This window comes from Scomber scombrus, chromosome 14 (genome assembly GCF_963691925.1).
Source record: "Scomber scombrus chromosome 14, fScoSco1.1, whole genome shotgun sequence".
Taxonomy (NCBI): Eukaryota; Metazoa; Chordata; class Actinopteri; order Scombriformes; family Scombridae; genus Scomber; species Scomber scombrus.
In genome coordinates, this window is record NC_084983.1 from 7,473,910 (window position 1) to 7,496,209 (window position 22,300).

The 22,300-nt window shown below is 39.9% G+C and overlaps 2 protein-coding genes across 3 annotated transcripts; both read left to right on the top strand.

Moving 5' to 3' along the window:
• Positions 1-2,721: 2,721 nt before the first annotated feature.
• Positions 2,722-5,506, top strand: c14h11orf54 (chromosome 14 C11orf54 homolog). The gene is made up of 8 exons (XM_062432947.1): positions 2,722-2,852; positions 2,952-3,050; positions 3,484-3,557; positions 3,666-3,767; positions 4,135-4,311; positions 4,576-4,725; positions 4,888-5,004; positions 5,179-5,506. Exons 1-8 carry the CDS (start codon positions 2,786-2,788, stop codon positions 5,350-5,352), a joined length of 960 nt encoding a protein of 319 aa, XP_062288931.1. The 5' UTR covers positions 2,722-2,785; the 3' UTR covers positions 5,353-5,506.
• Positions 5,507-7,380: 1,874 nt separating this feature from the next.
• akap10 (A kinase (PRKA) anchor protein 10) lies at positions 7,381-21,478 on the top strand. Of its 2 annotated transcripts, XM_062432939.1 has the most exons (15): positions 7,381-7,575; positions 10,388-10,435; positions 10,911-11,096; positions 14,807-15,298; positions 15,586-15,684; positions 15,873-15,957; positions 16,120-16,243; positions 16,650-16,786; positions 17,053-17,197; positions 17,614-17,781; positions 18,007-18,116; positions 19,266-19,348; positions 19,900-19,952; positions 20,124-20,216; positions 20,310-21,478. In XM_062432939.1, exons 1-15 carry the CDS (start codon positions 7,554-7,556, stop codon positions 20,313-20,315), a joined length of 1,851 nt encoding a protein of 616 aa, XP_062288923.1. In that variant the 5' UTR covers positions 7,381-7,553; the 3' UTR covers positions 20,316-21,478. The 2 variants fall into 2 exon arrangements, with proteins under 2 accessions (XP_062288923.1, XP_062288924.1); XM_062432940.1 differs by lacking the exon at positions 20,310-21,478 and having other exon boundaries at positions 20,124-20,222.
• The last annotated feature ends 822 nt before the right edge of the window (positions 21,479-22,300 follow it).

Here is a 22,300-nt window from a genome sequence, read left to right on the forward strand (position 1 = left end):
ACACTAATATGCCTATCCTCCTCTCTCAATCTAAGGATTATTTTCAACTCCTCCCCAGAATCTTTTAAGCACTCTTTAAAGCACAAGTGACTGATAAGGTAACTGTGTCTATGATGGAAAAAGCACACTCTAAATATATTAAATGGCCTATCTCCCCTAAGATTAAAGAAACTCATTTTAAGATACTCTATAAAGTTTCCCCGGTTGCTGAATTTTTAAGAAAAATATTTAAATTTGAAGTTGACCTGTGAACCTTTTGTAATGCAGCAGATGAAACATTGGAACATATGTTTTTCTCATGCCCTGTGTCCGAAAAATGTTGGTTAGAAATAAGAAATTGGTTATTACTTAGAATAAATGGCATCCCGGCTTTTGATATTTCTCACATATTCTTTTACATTGATAATTTAAAGTCTAATATCTCTGATATGATAAATATGATTGTTCTAATGGGTAAATATCATATTCATTGTAGTAAGTGGAGAAATAGCAAACCCTCCTTTGACTGGTTTGATTATTTCAAATTGTTTTTCCTGTCCCTTAAAAAAATTGTACTCCAGCAGCAAAATTGCTGGAAAGATCTGTGGAGATATATCTCGTTTCTTGCTTATTTGATTTATGCCTAAGAGTTTGCTCCTCTCTAGGTTCTTTGTTATTTTAATTGTATGCCTGGTGATATACAAAATGACGTTCTACTTGCACCTTATAAAAAACCCCAGTCTTTGTTTTGTATTTTCTTTTATATATCTTTGCAATTTGGCAACATTTCATTGTACGTAATTGTATAGTCCTTACGAGAAGATGTATGTTGTGTTATTGTGAAAAAATTAAACAAATCAAAAAAAACATCTAATAACCCCCACGTTGGGAACCAGAAAGTGTTAAGATTCATACCTGTCTGTGGACTCTGGATCGCATTTGCTGTGTCCAACAGAAGACTCAAGATACCGCGATATTTTCTCCACATAATCAGGAGGTGCTGTTTCCAGCACTAAGTGGCAGGAGTCTGCTGATAGCGCCGCAGAGATCTGAGCCGCTGAGCCGCTCCAGTGTTTCCGATGATGGACCTGGTTCATCATGCAACGTTACTTCAGGAAATGATCCCAGCAGTGGAGATAAGTGATAAATGAGTTGATCAGTTCACTGGATGCCTCCAATGTTAACATGCTCCAGTCCATTATCTCTTGTTAATGATCATCTACAGATACATTATAACTTTACACATTAGAAATACGAACACACAACACACCCCACACAACACATGTGTGGCGCCCTGTAAACGTCATCAACGCGACGAATGATCACCTGACCAATCACCACAGAGGAAGCAGAAGAGGAACGAGACAGTTCACTCTGTGTACTTCCGTGTTCGACTCTTTAAAATGCGACAGAAAGCTTCACAAAAAGCTAGTAAGTGGACCATTGAGTTAAGAGTTAAAAAAACACATGTTGGAACAATTTTTTAACTTTTTTTTTAACCGAAAGTAAAATAATAATAATAATAATAGTAATAATAATAATGATTAGCTTTATTTTTAGAGCACCTTTCATACAATTGATTTGGCTCAAAGTGCTACAGAGAAAAATAAAAATACAATACGATAAAACAGCAGCAAATAAGCAAAAAATAATAATAAAATGATACAATTTGTGAAAATTAGATATTTAGTAAAAATAAGTTAAAATGACACAAATTAAAAGCCAGATTAAATAAGAATGTTTCAGCTGTAATTAACAAATGTTCATAGAGCTCACATCTTTTATAGGTTTAGGTAAACTATTCCATCATTTTGGAGCATAATACATATAGGCTAGTTTAAAGAATAGATGGTTATTGTGGACATGGAAATAATTAGATTGTTTAAATAGGCTGAAAAATATTTGTATTGACTATATAAATCGATATTAATATATAATATTAGGAATGCACAAATCCAACTTTTTCAGTCCCAATACCAATACCTGGGCTTTGGGTATCAGTCAGATACCAGTGTTTAATGAATAAGCTGTATGCCTCACTGTGTGGAAGAGACTGGGGTCATTATTTTATGTGTAAGGCAAAATCAGGTTTGATAAAACATTGCTTTCCTGACTTTGCAAAACAAAATGTAAAAACACATACATATGAATTTACTGAATTATACTTGATCAAAATAATGGTATGTAAATACCAGATCAGCCCACTGTCACCGATACCCAATCCAGCTATTTGAGCCAGTAGATGGACATCGATATATTACTGCTGCATCTCTATATAATATATTGTTTATATTGGTTGTTTAATATGACTATAATTCCTTACAGTCCCAGACTGCTCTACATATTACATACTACATATTTGCATACGTCACGTTTCATTTTTGCTCTTCATATATTTCGTACACTTCAATTCTTTGTCTCTATAAAATATTTCATTTCAAGGTTCATATTACATCCCAAAACTATTACTATTCTGTAAATAGATTTTAAAATTAATTATGTTATTAGTGTCATTACCTTACTCTTGTCTATTTTTATCCTTCTTTTTAAAAAAAAAAAAATCTTTTATCGATTCTTTATTACAATATTATCCGAGAACGAAGAGTTTATTAAATAAATGTAGTTATACGTAAACGTCGTATTAAACTGGCTGATCAGGCGAGGAAACAGTACGTGGGACAGGAACAATCTTGTTACAATTGACTCTTTGGTTGTACTTTACCCATTCAGATGCACTCGCTTTAACAATCGCCTTCCTCTGCACAGCTAGCAGTCTGCTGCTGTACGTTCAGACTCAAACACAATAATGGCTGATGTCAGCAAAACTGAGAAAGTTCAGCTGCACACTCCAGGTCTGGAGGAACTGCGCGGAGGTAAGGACTCCAGCTTTGATATACACACTAAGTGACAATGCTTTTAATGCCAATAATATGTTCATAAAGAGAGAGTAAACACATGATTGCTGGTTGCAGTATTACAAACAGGACTCGAGAAGAACTTTGCAGAAGTTCAGGTTGGTGTTGTTGAGTGTCCAGATCTCACCAAAGATCCCTTCCAGTTTCCTGTCAAAGGTAAGAGCCATCTATACTTCCATGTGTGGATAATCTTCAAATGTTCTAAAACTATGACACAGTATCTAGATGCAAAATCACATGACAGGTGTGAAAATCACATCCCTCTAGTACGCCACCTACTGTATAAATACATTTTAGCCATGGGTCTTGGATCAAAACAATCATTTAGATCTCAAATGCTAGTATTGCATGTGTGCAAGAGTGTAGTTTTGCTTGTAATGTTTTGTCTTAAAGGTCAAGTTCACAATTTTTTCAAGTCTGTCCTAAAACAGCAGTCAGATGTGCATATGAAAAGTAAAGAGGTTTTCCTTTGCTGTAATCATTCATTCTGTTCATACTGACTATTAAATGTGCTTTCAATGGACGTGATGGGGGACAAAATCCATTTAAAAGTTGATGTGAAACCTATATGACTGTCCTCATGCTGCAGGCTTGTGTGGAAATCCTCGCATCACAGATGTCGGTGGTGTACCGTACCTGGTGCCCTTGGTTCACAAGCACAAGGTAGTTCTCTCCACCACTAACAGTGCAGCGTACAGAGACGATGCATGGAGATGATTTGCAATAACTGGTGGCTATTGTCATACTGTCCTCCCCTGTTTATCTTCTTAGGAGTACAACATGAACACTGTATCAAAGGAGGTGGAGTTGCCGGGAGCGTTCATCCTAGGTGCAGCAGGTGCTCCCTCCAGAATCGTTGGGATGAATGCAGAAGTTAGTCATTTTACCACCTATACTTTGTGTGTCAGGCAGCTAAAATACACATGTTGGCATCACACCATCGCATTCTGACTAAAATGTTAGTTAGAGTGAAATAAACTATAACAGTTGGCCAATACGGGAGCCAGATACTGAATTGTGTGCAGTTAGTTTTCACCTTGCTCACTGTTCATTTTATTCTATTTACACTGTATTACACAACAGCTCATGTAAACGGGTAGTCGCCCAAACCGCATGTCCTCTCAATGAGTGAGCCTCTGAATCACTGACCTTCCCTGCAGAGAGTGACAAATAAATCTTTAAATATAATAAAACTTGTAGCACAGAAAGAGGCTGACTGAATAAATGTCTTGGGTCCCAGCTGATGCCTCTGGTTCTGACCGAAGCGGAGGGAAGGCCCGCAGTGAACAGCAGCTACTTCTCCTCCATCAATCCAGCTGACGGCCAGTGTTTACAAGAGAAATACAGCGACAGATTCTCCGACTGCAACTTCGGACTGCTGGGCAATCTGTATGCTTGTGAAGGGAAGCCTGGAAAGGTAATTACACTTGACAGCAAACGGATGGTGATCGGGTTCCTGCAAAAATGCATTGTCATTGTTTGCTTTGGGGTTTGGCAAATAATGAACTTCTCCGGTTATACATGAACCCAAATGCATATTATCTGCCTGTTAGTAACTAAGTTGTTGTGCATGAACTTCAACCTTATGACATGTGTGCTCTCAACGTATTAAAGAATAAACATTAACAAAAGTGACTACACATGCTGAGTTGGCATGTTTTCTGCATTTGTGCCCCCTCAGGTCATAGAGGTGCGAGCCAAGAAGAGAACAGGAGATCACAGTCTCGTGACGGCCTTGAGGAAGACTCTCGAAGATCATTACCCTGATAAAAGCCTGGCTCTGGGAGGCACCTTCATCATCCAGAAAGGCAAAGCTAAAATCCATATCATGGTGAGTATTACCAGCAGCATGGTGCCGAATGAGTGACTCCTGTTGCCTGGGGTTACAGACAATTACTTTTCAGTTGGGATAATTTTTAGATGCCCACTTTCTTGCCTCAGTGTCAAGTTTTCAAACTTTGATTTTTTTTCCCTTGTGTCGGCTTATACGTAGCCAAGAGAGTTCTCAGCCTGCCCCCTCAACTCCAACGATGAGGTCAACAACTGGCTCAAGCACTTTGAGGTCAGCGCCCCACTCATCTGCCAGTCAGTGCTCGTATCCAGAGACCCTGTAAGTAAAGCAAACACACTCATCTCAATGAGACACACACACTTAAAACATGCCTCATATGTGGTTACAACTACATTATAGTGTGTTACAAACAGTTTAAGTGTTAATATACTGTTTAGAAATGTTAAATAAAGAGGGTTGAAAATGTTACTCTGTTGTGTGCTGTGTATCCAGGGTTTAGACCTGCGTGTAGAGCACACTCACTGCTTCAGTCACCATGGAGAAGGTGGCCACTACTACATAGACACCACACCCGACGCTGTGGAGTACCTGGGCTACTTCATGCCTGCAGAGTTTGTCTTCCGCATCGACAGGCCTAAAGAGACCCACACAGTTGGACGAGACTGAAACACAATATGAACAACAGCACAGCAGCAGCTCTTGATAATCTACATTAATCAGGCAGTATTTGATTGATGTCCTATGCCTTATCAAATTTCACAAAAAATTGATTTTTTTTTCATCATTTCATTAATTGTAATAAAGACATTGAATTTCTGTGTTTTGGCTCTTTTTTGTTTGTTCACAGTGAAGTAGTACTATTTATTATTTGGATCCTTGACCTACATATGTGCCTGCCAACTGCACTATGATAAAGTATTGTGCAACACAGCTGTAGTAATGTGAATGTACTGTGTGCAGAGACAGAGAAAACGATCACTTTACACTCCATTGGTCAACATACACAGGGGATTTCTCTTGCTAACCTCATGAAGCCTCTTGAGGACGGGGGGTAGGACAAATACACTTGTCTTACATCTTCCTAACTCCTGCACCTGTTGAGGTGGGACAGCAGAGGTCTAATCAGCCAGAAGTGAAAACACCTGTGCTGCTATTTCAGTAGGCTGGCTATCAAAGGGTATATTTAAATGTAACCCTCATTCTGGTTTTAAATTGATGTATTTGTCCAAATAAAGTTATCCCCAGAGAAAGATTGTCATATCTACACTCATGGAACAATTTGCGAACATCACATTTAAGGATTTAAAAACCCTCTCCTTATTTTTTTTTTTTTTTTTTTTTTTTACCTCTTTGACTTCCCAGTTCACTTTTGTAATGAAGGCAGTATGAACCTTGTCACATTCCCTTTAATCTCAATTCCAATCAGAATGAGTTTGAGGTTTTATTTTTTACTCCCCAAGTCTGTTTCTTCTGCCAACGAAATGCATTTTTAAAACATACCACATTTTTAACAGGTGTCAAGCAATTATAATAGGTAGTAAATAAATGTTGTATTGTCATTATATTAAGTGCAATTGGGAAAGCAGTATCATAATCTGTTATGATGGAAATCTTTGGATTTTACAGTTATGGTTATTGGAAAATGTCCCAAAATGTTAATGTAGGCTTCTCTCCATTGGTTACTCGTGAGTTTTAGAATTGATTTTAAGATTTTTATTAATAACGTTCAAGGCCTTACGAGGTCAGGCTCCTAACTGTATTATAGACTTACTGGTGCCCTGTGAGCCTCAATGCTGCCTGAGGCAGGAGTCTTCTGGTTGTTCCTTCCTACCAAGGGGGACAGGCCTTATCTGTCCAGGCCCCTCAACTATGGAACTCACTCTGTTAGTATCTCAGGCAAGCAGAATCAGTATCATCTTTTAAATCTCTTCTTAAAACTCACTTTTGCAGAAAGGCCTTCTTAAAGTTTTTACTGCTGTATTCCTTTTCCTAATTTTTTATGATTTAATTCTATATTTTAAATATATATTTTATAATATATATATTTTTATTCTCTATTTCATGGTTTTGACTATTGTTGGTTTTACTGTTTTATCATTTGATGTTTTATAATCTTGACCGCCTGTTCTTTTATCAGAACTATCAATTTGGCTCATTCTGTTTTATTTGATTTTATGGAAAGCACTTTGTAACTTTGTTTTGAAAAGTACTATATAAATAAAGTTAGTATTATTGTTATTATTATTATTATTATTATTATTATTATTATTATTATTATTATTATTATTAGTAGTAGTAGTAGTAGTAGTAGTAGTAGTAGTATATGTTAAAAGATCATGATGATCATGATAGAATAATGTTTTTTTTCAACTTGACAAAGAAAATCCCCAATGGCATCATACACATAATAAAGTCCATTTTAATTAACTAAATTATTAAATCATTTTAAATCAAGAAACTGTGTCCATGTATTATTTGGTTTCATTGAAAACTAGACTTTTCTCCTATAAATTTGTGCAGGTGCTATTTTGATACAATAATGACGAACAAGTTGAGCACCTGTTTCCATGGTTATAATAGACTGTGTGTAAACAGCGCCATCTCCTGACCTCAGCAGGTAACACATCATTCCCACAATGCTGCTGCCGCACCAGCCCGGAAGTAAGACGTTTATTGACAACATGGCCGCTGAACTGGGTCTGGATTTGGGGAAAATAGGAATTTGACAGCACTCTACGGGGCTGCAGCATTAACTCGTCTCCCAGCTCGTGCAGTGCGCGGAACAGATGCGTTTGAATGAAGGGAGCCGGGAACCCACGGGATGGTGTCAGTGAGCTGAGGAAACGCTTCAGAGAGTGAAACCCGTCATGTCGTTTTTCAAGAGGAAAGGTGAGGACGTCAAACGACAGCTAGCTGCACAGACACGGAGGAGGAAGAGGAGGAGAGGTTGAGGTTGAGGGTGCTACTCGAAAAAAGATGTGACTAATGAGTTTGAAACTGCGGCTGCTTATTAATTAGCGTAAGCCGAGGACGCAACGGGGTGTGTGGAAATATGCTGCCCCGTTCACCGCAGCAACAGGGCTAGCTTAGCGGTGGCCTCACTGTCCTTATGCCCGCTCCGACGTTAACCAATGCGGCTTAAAAACACACAGCACAGCCTACACATTAATACCTAGAAATGACAACAGTGCTTCTTAATGGTAAAACGTCTCTTGTATTTGATAGCTAACGCTTGACACAAATGTGAAGCAGTGCTACGGCGGCTAGCTTCATCTTAATTAAGGCGTCGTTCATACATTCAGCCTCAATGATATATGAAAAAGATAGTAACAGTGTGAGTCAGAGTGGTTGAATAAAATGTGCGTTGTTAGTCCTCATTAAGAGCAGTTAGCAGAAATGTACAGCATCGTCCTTTAAGAAACATGAGCGGATATGAATTGAACCTGTCTCTTAGCTGGTAGATAGATAGAAACAACATGACCAGGCATTATTTCAGGCTGCCAGGCAATAGACTTAAAAACAGAGTCTTTGAAACTGGAGTATTTGTTTGCCAGTTTACTATCTTTCATGTCCTTAGATGGTCTTTCCTCACCTGCATAAAGCTGCTCAGACTACCTGTATCCTGAGCTGCCCCAGTTACACACATTTACTACATTATCAGGGACAATGATGAATTATTCTACTCTTCATTAAGGTTGTAATGTTTCGTTTTTGTTTAAAGTGTTTTTAAAGAGACTTTATGGTCATTCTGAAGGCTGTAGTTGAATTATACTGTGAGGTTTATCTAATAGTTTTTGCACATGAGTGTAGACTATTAGAAACACCTCTGTTTATTATAAGATAGTTTTAACAAAAACATTACACACTAAATGAAGGAAGTATGTGTTGCAGGCCTGTTGAATTAGGCTGCATTATTTTGAGCTATGGTAGCCTAGGTGTATTAAATAAACTGAAACCTAAGTGTATTTAAAGAGTAAGCAATGCATTTACTTTGTAAACCATCCCAGTTAGATTACAAGAGACATTTTCACTGAGCTGAAGTTTAAAAACATCGCCATGTGAGAGAACAGAAGCAGAGCCAGTGATTGTGAAATAGATTTCAACTGAAGTCTGCTTGTGTTTATTCATTCATTCTTTCAGCACAGTAACTTCACTGTCTTATCTGGCCCGCAGTGGTTCATCTTCAAAAGCGAGATTTTCCCTCGTAGACTAGAGCGATCAAAGCAGCTGACACAGCAGATCTTAAAAAAATTAGGAAATGTTGCAAGAGTGCGTTTACAAAGTGAGTTGACATTGAGGGCTGAAAGGAAGTGAGTGTGTTTTCAGGGATAGGCATCGTTGAAGTGTAGTCAGTTAAATCTGATTGCCACAAGTGGGCATGCTTTCAATATTGCAATGCTTTCAATTTAAATATCTTCAGGTTGTTCATTCAGAGGTCATTGTTGGCGCCTTTTAATGATCTTGATTAGGAAGTGATCCTGGCAGTTGTTCCTTTATCAGTTTTATTCACCTGTCGTTCAGTTAAGCATTTATTTGTTTACAATGGGCCCTCACAACATTGCTTCCCATCTGTTCTTGTACTAATGCGCTGAGATTAAGCCATGAGATTTAAAAAAATTAATTCTCATATCCAAAAGTGAAAGTGTAGTCTAGGCTTCCTCTTATCTTTTTAAGTGCATCTAAAATGCTAATTGCAGGAAGCTATCATGGTTCTATGAGTTCCTATTTAGAGCAAAGAGACCGGTGTTGGAGCTCAGACTTTTTAGAAGTTGCAGCTCTTTTCTGTGACTGCCTGTCAATGCCAACCCAGTCTGGCTTTTGGCTGACACACACATTCACAACCAGCTATGTCCAAAATGTCTCTGAAACAGCATCTTCGGTATCATTTACCCAAGACTTCCAGTCCATTATGTAATGTCCTCACTTGAAACTGATACTTGGCCCGACTGGTCTTTGCCTAATCTGAAGATATGAAAGTTGACTGGTTGCCACCATGTCTGCCATTATGCTCTCATTCTACCGTAGTCTGCGTATTTCCTTTTTTAAATGTGATACAGAGCTTAGGAGTGGCGTCAAATGATTTTTACATGAAGTCACAAAATTCGAGCTCACCCACTTGGTTGGCCAGTTTTCCATTTGAAGTTATGATACCGTGTACTTTCTTTATGGAAAATGATCAACTCTCGTAGGGCTTCAGGTGTGAGCTGTCTCACAGTCTACTCCACTCAGCTGGAGGAAAATCTTTCTTTAAAACTGCTGATGAACCAAGGTCACACATCTTATGAAGGGCTCTTAAAGCTGTCGTCCAGTATGAAAGCACTCTCAGTCCCGCTGGCTATATGGTGAACGGGACTGAGAGTGCTTTCACATATCAGAACACAGCTTCCCTATTTATCTTCTCATTTGTCAGCAATAGCAGCATGGAAGCAGGTCTACAGTAACTGACGTGTTTACACAGCATAGTTATTCAGGGTTGCTTGCACAGTATATCAGTTTCCTGACTGTGACATTATCTAAAAAGATAGTATTTTTCCAGGCTTTCCAGTGACTCCTCAACAACCCTTCCTCCCACCCCCCTCAATGACTCCTGCGTATGATTTTCTTTCATTTTTAAGAACTCGCCAGTCTCACCCTGTATTGTCAATGAAAATGCTGTACGCTTCTCCAGTTTCATCGCTGCTCTCGTCTTTCTCCCCCACAGCCAAAAGCAAAGAACCTGAGAGAGTGACAGATGCTAAAGTCAACAGAGGTGAGTTCATTTTTACCTCCTATGAAGTTATGATAGTGTCAAACAATGTTGTTGAGTTGTGTTTGTTTATTGAATCGTTCAAAATGACATGAAAATACTGTTGAATGTTATCTGTGTGTGTGCTCTTAGAGACTGAGATTAGTAATATTAAGGTGGTGATTCTGGCTTGAATTGGCTTTTGTTGGCTCTGTTTAATCATCGCTGGTTATATTGTCACAAGGACCTTCATTTTGCCCTTTAGCTATTAAATGAAACACACAGAGCACACAGTCAAACACATACCAAGCAGTCTGTCTTCTCAAACATCTCTCGCACCCCTGAGGCATCTGTACACAGACTGTGAGCTCTTTCAAAAACAATTACTTCACATAAAAAAAGACCTTTTCATACAAGTCACACTGATGTCATACATACAAGCCGCTCAGGACTCATGTCATTTCACTCTTTTTTTCTGTCTTCCGTCCTTCGCTCACAGGTCCGGTCAGCCCTCACTCTCCGTCACTAGGACTGAGGAACCACCATGCCATCCAGGAAGCCGCGGGGCCCAGCCATGTGGCCATCAACGCCATTTCGGCCAACATGGACTCCTTCGCTCGCGGCCGCACCGCCATCCTCAAGAAGCAGCCGAGCCACATGGAGGCTGCACACTTCGGCGATCTGGGTACAGAGGCTGCATTCATGTGTCGCATACTGTTTTTAGTGATAACATAAAGAGGCCACACCAAACATGTCACCATGTAAATTTGGGGCGTATTCATAAATGTGACTGAAGAGGTTTTGTTGTAGATGAAAAATCAGCATTTTGGTTTTCTTACACGATTGTAATTAAAAATGCAGGTTGGTGCAAGTATTTAAGAAAACTTAACTAGTTTATACTTATTTGTTGTCTGGTGATGATCAGCTTCAATTTACACATACATTTGTACATTTGCTTAAATTAGTTTAAACTCAAAATAGTTTGTTGCAGCAGCAAATGTAAAGATATATCGCAGAGGGAAAAGAAAAGAGCCAAAGGAGAGTAATATAATTGGAAAGTATAGAAATATTAAAATTACAGCATGTATGAAGGGTCTGCCAAATAATAAAAGCTTAACATTCTGAGTAAAGCTAAATAACAAAAAACATAAAAATCATCAAACATGAACAAAAATCCGCATCCTAACCATGTGGTGATATGTGTGGTTTCTCATCGTAGTACACTGTAGCTACACCATGCTTGAGTTTGGCAGTTACATCACTGAGATGGCTTAAACAGCCTCACTGTATTATGCAAGTGGTACACACTCCCACGTTAACCCTGTAAGTCACTCACATGACTTCATGCATTGCTTTTTACGAGCACTCAGACTTTCACCTCACATCCCTTCTTTTCACATGGTCCCATGGTGAAGACACAGCTCCTCCCTTTTATATTTAAAATTAAAGTGTGTGTTTGAGAGTGCATGATGCGGTGACGGCTATAGAACGGCTGACACGTTGAGTGACGGCAGTGCCAGGAACTGTACGAGCAAGTTGTCCAGAAAATAGCTGAGAGTGAGTCAGACTGAGGTGGAGGAACCTGCACCACAGGCCGGACAACAAACTCATAATGAGACGCATTGGGTGCCAATTCTCCGTGGTCTGCGGATTCAACAGAAGGAAGAGAAAGAAAGAACAACAGTTCAGGATCAGCTTTTAGGCAGTTAATCCTACAGCAGATAGTGAAAGCTGTACAGTCCTCACAGCTAGTGGGACTTAAACATTCGCAGGTTAGTAGTCTGTAGGGATTGAGTGACAGAGTGAACCATAATGTTGAACATGATTCTATAATTTCTCTAGTGTCTTTATATTGCTGTTGATTCAGAAAGAGTATAGAGGAGATCAATTGGGATCAGATTTATTGCCAATTAAATTCACACATACAATCAAAAAATAGAAGGCAAGAGAAAAAATAAAGGATTCATACAAAGTGAGAAAAATACATCTACCACAAACAACAGGTGGTATAAATATATAAATAAAATTGAGCACAGTTGTTGATTAAAAAAAAAAAAATGTGTACAGGATGTTGACTGTGAAAGTATGTTCACAATATAAATAGCACGTGTTATGTGCAAGTGTAAGCATATAAAGATTGTATGTGAAATATAACCTGGAGTCTGTATCAGTGGGGGTCCTGGGCCCTGTTGATGAGGCCAGCTGTAGTCAGGAAGAAGCTGTTCTTGTGGCATGAGGTCTTGGTCAAGATGGACTGCAGTTTTAAAAGGGTGAATGATACACTGCAGTCTGCCCTCGTTCCTTGGCAGTGACAGCAGCGTACCAGATGGCGATGGAGGAAGTGAGGCTGGACACAGTAATGGTGGACTCAGTAATGGTGGTGTAGAAGTGCACGATCATTGTCATTGGCTTTTGCAGGTTGAACTTCTACATCCTCTGCTGTGTTTTTCTTGGTGAAGGAGCAGATGTTTGGCTCCAGGAAGCAGAAGTTATGAAGGGGGCAGAAGGACCTTGGTTCATACTGAAGTCCACAACCATCTCCAACCATCTAGAGTGTTGAGCTCCAAGTTGTTTTGGCCTCGCCAGGACACCAGATGATCAATCTCCCACCTCTAGGCAAACTCATCCCATCCTGAGATGAACCCAGTGACACTGGTGTTGTCTGCAAACTTCAGGAGCTTGACTGATGGACTATGGAGGTGCAGCTGTTTGTATGCAGGGAGAAGAGTAGAGGGGAAAGGACGCAGCCTCGAGGGGAACTGAGAGTCAGCCACGTGTTTCCCAGCTCGTGCTGCTTTCTATCATACAGGAAGTCGGTTATCCACCTGCGGGTGGACTCAGGCAAGTGCAGCTGGAAGAACTTGTCCTGCAGCAGAGCCGGGGAATGATGGTGTGAAAGAAGGATTGACATCCACAAACAGGATACTGTGCTAGGTTTCCTGCAAAATCCAGGTGCTGGAGGATGATAGTGGAGGGTCAAGTCCACACACCTGTTGCCTCTGTAGACAAACTGCAGGGGGTCCAGGAGTGAATGCATGATGGTTTTTAATGTGGGGACAGTACCAGCTGCAGATTCTGAGTGGCTTTGAACAGAAATGCAAATGAGGACTCTGTTTTTGATGATGTGATGCAGACACAGATGTAGTGCTGGTTATGATTTTAACAGCTTTCAATGTTAAGGTGGTCTTGACTGTTATCTTCAGGAATGTGAAGAGGCTCATTGATAAGCACTTCACTGGGAGACACCTCTTGAATCATGTATTCAAAAAGCAAACATAACTTCATAAAGTCTTCACTCATGTTTCACTCTAACTACAGATGATGTGCTCAGATTTCATAATCCAATGTCGGGTTTGTAGTCAATGAGCATGTCTTGTTTAATTTGTTTTCTCTTTGTGTGTGTGTGTGTGTGTGTGTGTGTGTGTGTGTTTGTGTGTTTGGGTTTGTAGTTGCAGCCCCCCAGGATGGCAGATGTTATTCAAACAGACAGTCCCTATTTGAGACACTGCAAAGTCAAATAGGTCTCTACAGGAATCTGATTACAATACATTGCATGTCACCGTCTGAGAGCTCAGACGTAGCTGGAAATTGAGTCTGGTGTGATTTGACTGCCAAAGGTTGTAGGAGTGTCACAGCCATGGCTGACCACTGCATACACGCACGAATGACAGGGGTGGACAAGAGACACAAAGCATGATTCTGAAAAGTTTCTCTGGGTTAACTCATCCGTGAAATTGCATATTCTAAGTCCACCTTTAGACAGAAAATTCACATCTCCAAAACAAATATCCAGGAGTTTAAATTCAGCTCACAGCAGCCTTCAGCCCTGGACCACATTCTCAGTTGAAATGGGAAAGCCGAACACAGAAAATCCACCATTTACCTTTATCAGTGTGTTTCAGCTTCCATCAATAAGTACACATTTATCTTTATTTGTCTTTCTTCGAGCTTGAAAGTTGAAAGCTTTACATTAAAGACAATTCAAAGACAATTCTCTTTCTAATCTGTATCTAAAGGCAGTGTACGTCTTATTCTCTATGAATGGAGGGGGTTTTGGCTTAAGTTTATATACTGTCTGTATGTTTGAGCTGAAGTTGAATTAATAAATAATCTTAGATAACAGTGTTCCTGTTTCTACTTAATGTTACGACAGGCTTCTTTTTCAATCAGAATAAGTGTTTGATAATTAATGGACTCTTTTAAATTGAGATAAATTACATTAAATTGCGCAGCAGCAGGTTTAAAGCATCACATATCAGAATTGTCTTTGAATCCATTATCAACACTGTTGTATTTTGGTTTAGAAAACTGTACTTGAATGAAATAGCTAACAAAGTAAAATTTACTATTAAAGTTCTGCTAAGCTTGTTACTTAATGTGTTTGTGTTGTTCCAGGTCACTCCAGTGTAAACTATCAGCCCCAGGAGACCCGCTCTCGGCTGTCCAAGACAGTTGACCAAGTCCTTCGGGACAACGTGGCGATGCCCCACTACATGCATTACATGGAACTACAGGGAGCCGACCACCTGGTTCGGTTCTGGTCGGAGGCCGAGAGTTTCCGTGCCACTAGCTGGTCGCGCGTCCGAGCGCACAGCCTCAATTCCGTCAAACACAGCTCCTTGGCCGAGCCTGTCCCCGCCTCTGAAGGGGGCTCGGAGCTCCCGGGGCTCGCTCAGCACATGCCCAACGCTCTCAGCCGGGACAGTAGCATTGAAGGCCGCACAGTGCAGTCAGAGCAGCGGGACTCCTGCAGCACAGAGGCAAGCCTGAGACCCGGCACTCCTCGAGCAGGAACCCCCAACAGGCAGCCTCCCTCCAGGACAGGGACTCCCTACAAGGCGCAGTCAAATAGCACCCTGCGAGACCTCTCGGACAAACTCATGAAAAGTGAGTCAGCTTTAGTCTATCTCTATACATTGTTTATAATTTTCACATACTGTACTCAGTGGGCTTCTGCTGCCCAGTTGATTTAGGATGTTTTAAATTCAGAAAGTTGAATTTTAATTACAGTGATCGAATGATTATGGAAAGCAGCTTGTTTGACTTTTGAAGCTGAACTAAGTACTTGAAAGTACAGCTGTCTTTTGCAGCTTTAAAACATGCTTTTATCAACATACACTGGGGGGAGAAAACTGTAGCATGTAGCATCACTGGATCATTTTGTGTTTTTTCAGGTATAGAGAGAGACGCAGTTACCATCTTCACCAAGTACATCTCTCCAGACGCTGTGAGGCCGATCCCCATCACAGAACAGATCAGAAACGATATAGTTGGTAAGACGCATTTCAGGTTGTACACACACACACACACACACACACACACACACACACACACACACACACACACACACACACACACACACACAGACACAGACACAGACACAGACAAACACTAAATCCCAAACTCTTTTTGCATTTTTACCTAAGCTCAACTGATTTAATGCATTTTTTCGTCTGTGCAGCTAAGATATGTGGAGAGGACGGCATGGTGGATCCAAACTGCTTTGTCATTGCACAGGCTGTCGTCCTCACTATCATGGAGCAACAGTGAGTTTCTGTCTATTCATTCTCTAGAGGAGTTAATAGTCACACAGGAAGGTCCCCCCCCCCCGTTGCCATGTTTTGACATTTAAGATTAAAGTGTCTCTGGCGTCCTTTGTCTTTTTTACCACCTTGACATTCACCTCCCACTTGCTCTGTCATTCGCAGGCACTTCACTGAATTCCTGCGGAGCCATCATTTCTGTAAATACCAGATTGAAGTGTTGACTAGTGGCTCCGTGTTCCTGGCTGATATCTTGTTCTGCGACTCAGCTCTCTTCTACTTCTCTGAGGTGAGTGGTTCTGGCGGTTCCCAAAACATTGTTTTACACTGTTGCTGTTAAACTTTTTTTTTTTTTGTTCCTTTCACATACAATCTCTGCCTCCTCTTGACTCCTTAATATACACTTGTCCCCTCTTGCCGCTTCCACAAAAGGTTCTGTAGGAGGTAGCAGTGGCAGTTTGTTTGCTTATTTATCCTAGAGGGAGCTTCCACTGTCACAGCAGCAAATAAACTCAGGACACATAACACAACATTTAAATACTTTATTAACAATCTCCCAGCCTGTTGATGTATTTATATGATACAGAAGTGATAATTAACACCATGTTGATTTGACAGAGTTTGCACACATGCAATCAATCATTAAATAAACTTTGAGTTGAATTATACAGTCTCCTGTATCTCTGTCCCTGCAGTACATGGAAAAGGAGGAGGCGATGAATGTATTGCAATTTTGGCTGGCGGCAGACAACTTCCAGAACCAGCTCGCTGCTAAAAAGGGCCAGTATGATGGTCAGGAGGCCCAAAATGATGCCATGATCCTATATGACAAGTAAGTCTTCACAGTGCTGCTTGGCTGTGCTATTGTGCTCAAAGATACCAGTTTGTTTTTTTGTCAAAGGGATGAGGAGTGACTGGAAACTTTCAGTGATGCTGTTTTCCCTTTTATGCTCTTTTGTACATCATTTCAAGTTAGACATTTTTCAGTAAAACTTTTGAGGCTTCTTCTGAAACCAGAAATTGTATTGTAGGTACTGATTAGAATCTTAATACAGGTGCCCTCATCTGAACTCATTCATTTTTTTCCTTCTTTTCCAGGTATTTCTCACTCCAGGCCACCAACCCTCTGGGCTTTGGCGACTCTGTTCGGATGGAGATAGAGTCGAATATCTGCCGAGAGGGAGGCCCTCTCCCCGACTGTTTCACCACTCCACTCAGACAGGCCTGGACAACCATGGAGAAGGTCAGATTCTCTGATAGCCACCCACTACTCCATCATTTTTAAAATGAGTTTTCTCCTCTGTTCTTTTACTATGTGAGGAAATATTGAACATGCAGCTACATAAATGAAAGCAGCCTAAAAAACTTGCAGAAAATGTTGATATATTAAGATTGTGGTTCAGTGGCATATGGTACACTTTTGTCTGTACTACTTGAACTTCTTTCTTGAATTTAATTGAAATGTTATGTATTGTAAGGCACTGACAAATGTTCCTGTTACACCACTGACAAATGCACCTGCTTTAAGTTAAAAAAAAAGAAGCTGAACACTGTCGTTAGCACATAAAGGTCAGGCACAAACCTTTTTAACTTGTGCCTAGAAATATATATGGGAGCTCATTATTTTCTAAGAGTTCACCCTGTCTTGCATTTGTTCAGGTCTACATGCCGGGCTTCCTGTCTAGTAACCTTTACTACAAATACCTGAGTGACCTCATCAACTCAGTGCGTGCGGATGAGTTTGTAAATGTCAGCACTCCAGGTCAGGGCGGGCCAGCGGACAACGACCGTCCAAGTTCAAATGCCAGCGAGGTCTCTCAAACTCAGGTGATCCAAACCTTAACCTACATCTTCAGCCCCAGAGGGGATATTCCTCTTTCTGCTGACATTTACACCAGTTCAGCCTCATTAAATGAATAATGAGGATATTTTTGTTAATGCCAAAGGGTCGTGATCATCCCTGTCATTTAGTTGTTACTCATAGAAAGAAAGAAAAAGATACGGTTACTTGTAATGCTGCCAAACATTCACTTCATGGTGTCTTCATTACAGCATGGTGTTAAAAAGGCGGCGATAAAGATCCTGAAAAACTTTGACGAGGCGATAACGGTGGACGTCGCCAGTCTGGACCCTGAGTCCTTGTATCAGAGGCCATATGCTGGGTGAGTTTTGTGTATCTATTTTGGCTTTAGTTAAATCTGTATTTTAAATCATTTTTTCACAGACGTTGTCACTTGGACTTGGCAATATATCTATATATCCATATTGTGATATGAGGCTAGTTATCGACTTAGATTTTGGATACGGTAATGACATGATGTGGCATAAGTGTTGCCTTGTCTTGGTTTTAAAGGCTCCCACTTGCCATTATATCCACATTACTGATTATTATTTGTCAAAAATCTCATTGTGCAAATATTTTGTGGAAGCCCAAACAGTCATCCCTACAATATTGTTGCAATATTGATAACAAAGTTTTTGGTCAAAAATATTGTGATGTTTGATTTTGTCCATATTGCCCAGCCCTATTCTGTATTATTTACAGAAGAAGCCATCAAGGAGGCTGAAGGAGCTGAGGGTCGCTTTGGAAATAGGGCTGTGTGATATAATAATATATCGTGTGATAATAGAAAAGTGTCCATGGTTTCATATTAAGCTCTACCGTTTATTTCACAGTGTGTTGCAAATCGCACCCTTGACTGCAGTATTTTTCATCAATTGGAATCTGTCCATCTTTTGCACAGATTAATAAATGATTGTTCTTGGCTTTTTACTCTCATAGCTTTTATTGCACTTACAGTAAGATATCAAATGTAGTTGTGGCCAACAGTAGCGCAACAATTACTGACAACAAAACACAGTAGAGACATGTTAATTTACACTATTCACCCAATTTATGTGCACTCATTTAATTTCAGCACTGTGCGACACTTTCTACTAATACTCTCTACACTCTGTATATATTCATTGAATTTACAATTTACTGTCATCAGGATATGATATTTTGGTAATGTCACACAGCCCTACTGTCACCTAATTTATCTGTTTTTAATTTACCTCTGGTCTTTTTATTTTATGTCGTTCTCCTTTCAAGGTTCTTTAACTGTCATCACTGCCGTTTGTCTGATTTTATGAGCGTACTTTAAGAAACCAAATTCAAGAGAAGAATCATATTGCAAGACAAAGACGGTCAGATTTGTCCTTACATAGAAAATGTGTGTATATCTTTGTGTGTGTGTGCCTGAGGCTCACTTTTGTCCCAATTGCTATGTGTGCTGTGTTCATTGGTCTCCTCTCCTCTGGCTCTTCAGAAGGATGACGTTTGGGAAGGTGAATGAGCTGGGCCAGTTTATCAGGGAGGCAGAGCCAGAGCCGGATGTGAAGAAATCCAAAGGCACGATACACTCCCACTTATTTCTCTCCTCTCTCTGTCTCAATATTCTCATTTAGTCTTTGCCCTCACTCCGTCATATTTTATCTCATTCCTCCTTGCAGTGAAAAACATTTACTCTGCGACAGTGAATATAAACTCAGCTGATTCCATTCTCCCAACAGCTCATAGTCTTCTTAAATATTTAAAAACATTGCCTTTAAAAAAAAAAACAGCATCCACCACTCTTAGATTGTAGGAATGGAAAATGACATAAAATATCTTCATTATAACGTCTGTCTGAGTGTTTTCTCAAGGACGACATCAGAGTCCCAGACATGTCTACTGCAGAATAACTAGTCTGAATGTCGACTATAATAGAAAGAGTCTAACAAATGACTAAATGCTTAAATATGTCTGCATGGTTTCACCTAGAGTTAATTATGAGAGCACTTTTCCAGAGAAAGCCGGATTAGTCTGTAGTTTGTAGCAGTGTGTTCAGTTGAGTTTATAATGTCTGCTTACTGATGTTGCCTCTTTTTGAATCACTCAGTCTTCTCTCTCTTCTCATTTAGGTTCCATGTTTTCTCAAGCCATGAAGAAGTGGGTCCAAGGCAACTCGGACGAGGTGAGACTACAAATTGTTGGAATGCTCATAAATGATTAAGTGGTCAGAGGCTCAGAAAGGCGTGTGCTCAAACTCACTTTGTGGTGTCCATCCATGACATTATTAAAGAATCTTATGAAATCCAGTGACGAATTAAAGTTCTTGTTTGTGCTGTGACTCTTTGTTTTCAAGGCTCAGGAGGAGATGGCGTGGCAGATTGCCAAGATGATCGTCAACGATGTCGTTCACCAGTCAAACCACGACAGCCCTGGCAAGGCCACCAAGGTATAAAACCTCACTCGGCCGTCTGTTTCCTGTGCAGCGATGTGTGAAATGACTACAGTTCTTCTTTAAGTGTTTTCTTTTGTCTGTTTGCAGTTATGACCCCACTGAGGAACCAAAGGAGCGTCACTCCCTGCAGACGCTGGCCAAGCCTGTGACAAACTGTACACAGGGTTCACCCCACAATGAACTGCATTACTCTAAGAACGAACAAGGCATTTTATCACCCCTCCCTCCTCCCAACCATCATGTGTCTCTGTGTGTGTGTGTGTGTGTGTGTGACTGTGAGCCTGGGCGTGTGATTGGTAACGCATGGGCTTATGGAAAACTTGAAGTACATCATTGTTCCAATCTTCCAACTCCATAACACTATAAAGGTACATGTGTTGTCGCCTAAAGTAAAGCAAAATCAAAGCGCTTGAATCATTTTGAAGAAGTCACTCCTGAGAAAGGAAACATCGGACATGACGTTGGCACGAAGAAACAGCATGTCAGTAAAGACCATCGCTGCGCTGCTGTAGCCATACTGTTGAAAAATGTCTTATCCCGGACCTATGGAGGCTGTCACAAAGACTGAATTACCCTCCCCACACATTTTATAACCATTCCTTGTTTTTAGATGAAATTCTCTCTAAAGGGTCAGCCACTTAAGGCATAAGCAGATGAAGATCATTGGTTTGGATTGTCGTACAGTTTTTGCATATGCTTCCCTCATGCCTGGATTTGTTTTGCCTGCTATTCACTGATGTAAGCTGTCCTACTTTGGGCATTTACGTACTGTAAAGCATCTGCAAATGTGACAATGAACCAGAGAAGGATCTGACTCAGTTGTTGGACTGGCTGACCTATAGGAACCTCCTGGCACCTTTTACTGAGCTTAGAAGAAGAAATACTCCCTTATGAACCGAACTGCTCCAATTGTGATGGAAAACTCCAAACTCCATGTTCTATATATATATATATATAGTATATATATGTAGATTTCTGGTTTATCCCCATATATTAATGTTAGTCCTTTTTTAATGGTGTTTTTTTTGTATGCATCACTGAAAAAAAAGTTAGTGATGACTGGACTGTTCAACTGGAAAGTGTGCTCAGTGAATTAAACTTCTTTTTTAATTTCGTTTGAGCCTTACCATGATGTGGAAAAGAACCAGAAAAGAGTCTTGGTACTATGTACCACTAATGTTTTCTGACATGTATGTGTACTTAATCTATAATATATTTAAATTGTGTTTGATTTAAATACATATATTATGAAATGTTTTTGTCTGTGCTCTTTTTTTAAAAAACATTTTAGCAGAAATGTTGGTATGTTACTGCAGGCTGTGGTTATTGAAACAGTTTAATGTATTATGTTTACAGGCAGATTGACTCGAGGTGACCCTGGTACTGACAGTTTTAGGGTGAACAATTATCACCTTTCACCAGGTGGGGGCAGTGTTGGTTGCATTGCTTAGAGCAACAACAAAACAACTCATTGAGAGAGTATATATGTCTTTAAGAATGCTACTTAAATTATATCTAAACATAAGGTGACTCTTGTAGTTGGTCAAGAGGTCCAGAAAATCCACAAATTGTAAAATATAATTCAAGTCAAATGGTTAAAAGTTCACCATATGAATATTTTTAATTGAGTCACTGCAACTACTCACTGTGTTGACAATTAACAGTAAAGCAGCTTTATATCTACTCTATAAATACTCCAGCATAGTTCATAGCAAAATTTGCAGTTAATTGTTTACAGTTGTTTGTTTTTTCACCTGGATAACACTAACCTACTAAAGCTAATCAGAGTATGACGCATAGCTGTGTTGAATTCATTTCACAGTATATTTGCTTCTTGCTGCTTCACCAGCTTGCTGTCATTTCCAGACTGAGGCCACCTGCACATGCACAGGCTGCCCACCTAAATATAAACTGACAGTCCTGGTCCTGAGCTCTGAGTGGCTGAGATGCTGGTGTAGTGACTGACCCACACAGACCTGTAAGTATAACTATTATTGTAGATTTCGATACTATGAAGTGTTTTGTTCTGGCAATTTAATTGAGATTAAAAAGTGTTAAATGAATATTTTAATTCAGTG

Bases quoted from the DNA above. Each gene is read 5' to 3' on its own strand.
- c14h11orf54 (XM_062432947.1), top strand. From the start codon at position 2,786: ATGGCTGATGTCAGCAAAACTGAGAAAGTTCAGCTGCACACTCCAGGT. The intron at 3,558-3,665 runs GTAGTTCTCTCC...TTATCTTCTTAG, and splicing joins CCTTGGTTCACAAGCACAAG to GAGTACAACATGAACACTGT. The intron at 4,726-4,887 runs GTGAGTATTACC...GCTTATACGTAG, and splicing joins AAGCTAAAATCCATATCATG to CCAAGAGAGTTCTCAGCCTG.
- akap10 (XM_062432939.1), top strand. From the start codon at position 7,554: ATGTCGTTTTTCAAGAGGAAAG. The intron at 15,299-15,585 runs GTGAGTCAGCTT...GTGTTTTTTCAG, and splicing joins CTCGGACAAACTCATGAAAA to GTATAGAGAGAGACGCAGTT. The intron at 16,244-16,649 runs GTGAGTGGTTCT...CTGTCCCTGCAG, and splicing joins CTCTCTTCTACTTCTCTGAG to TACATGGAAAAGGAGGAGGC.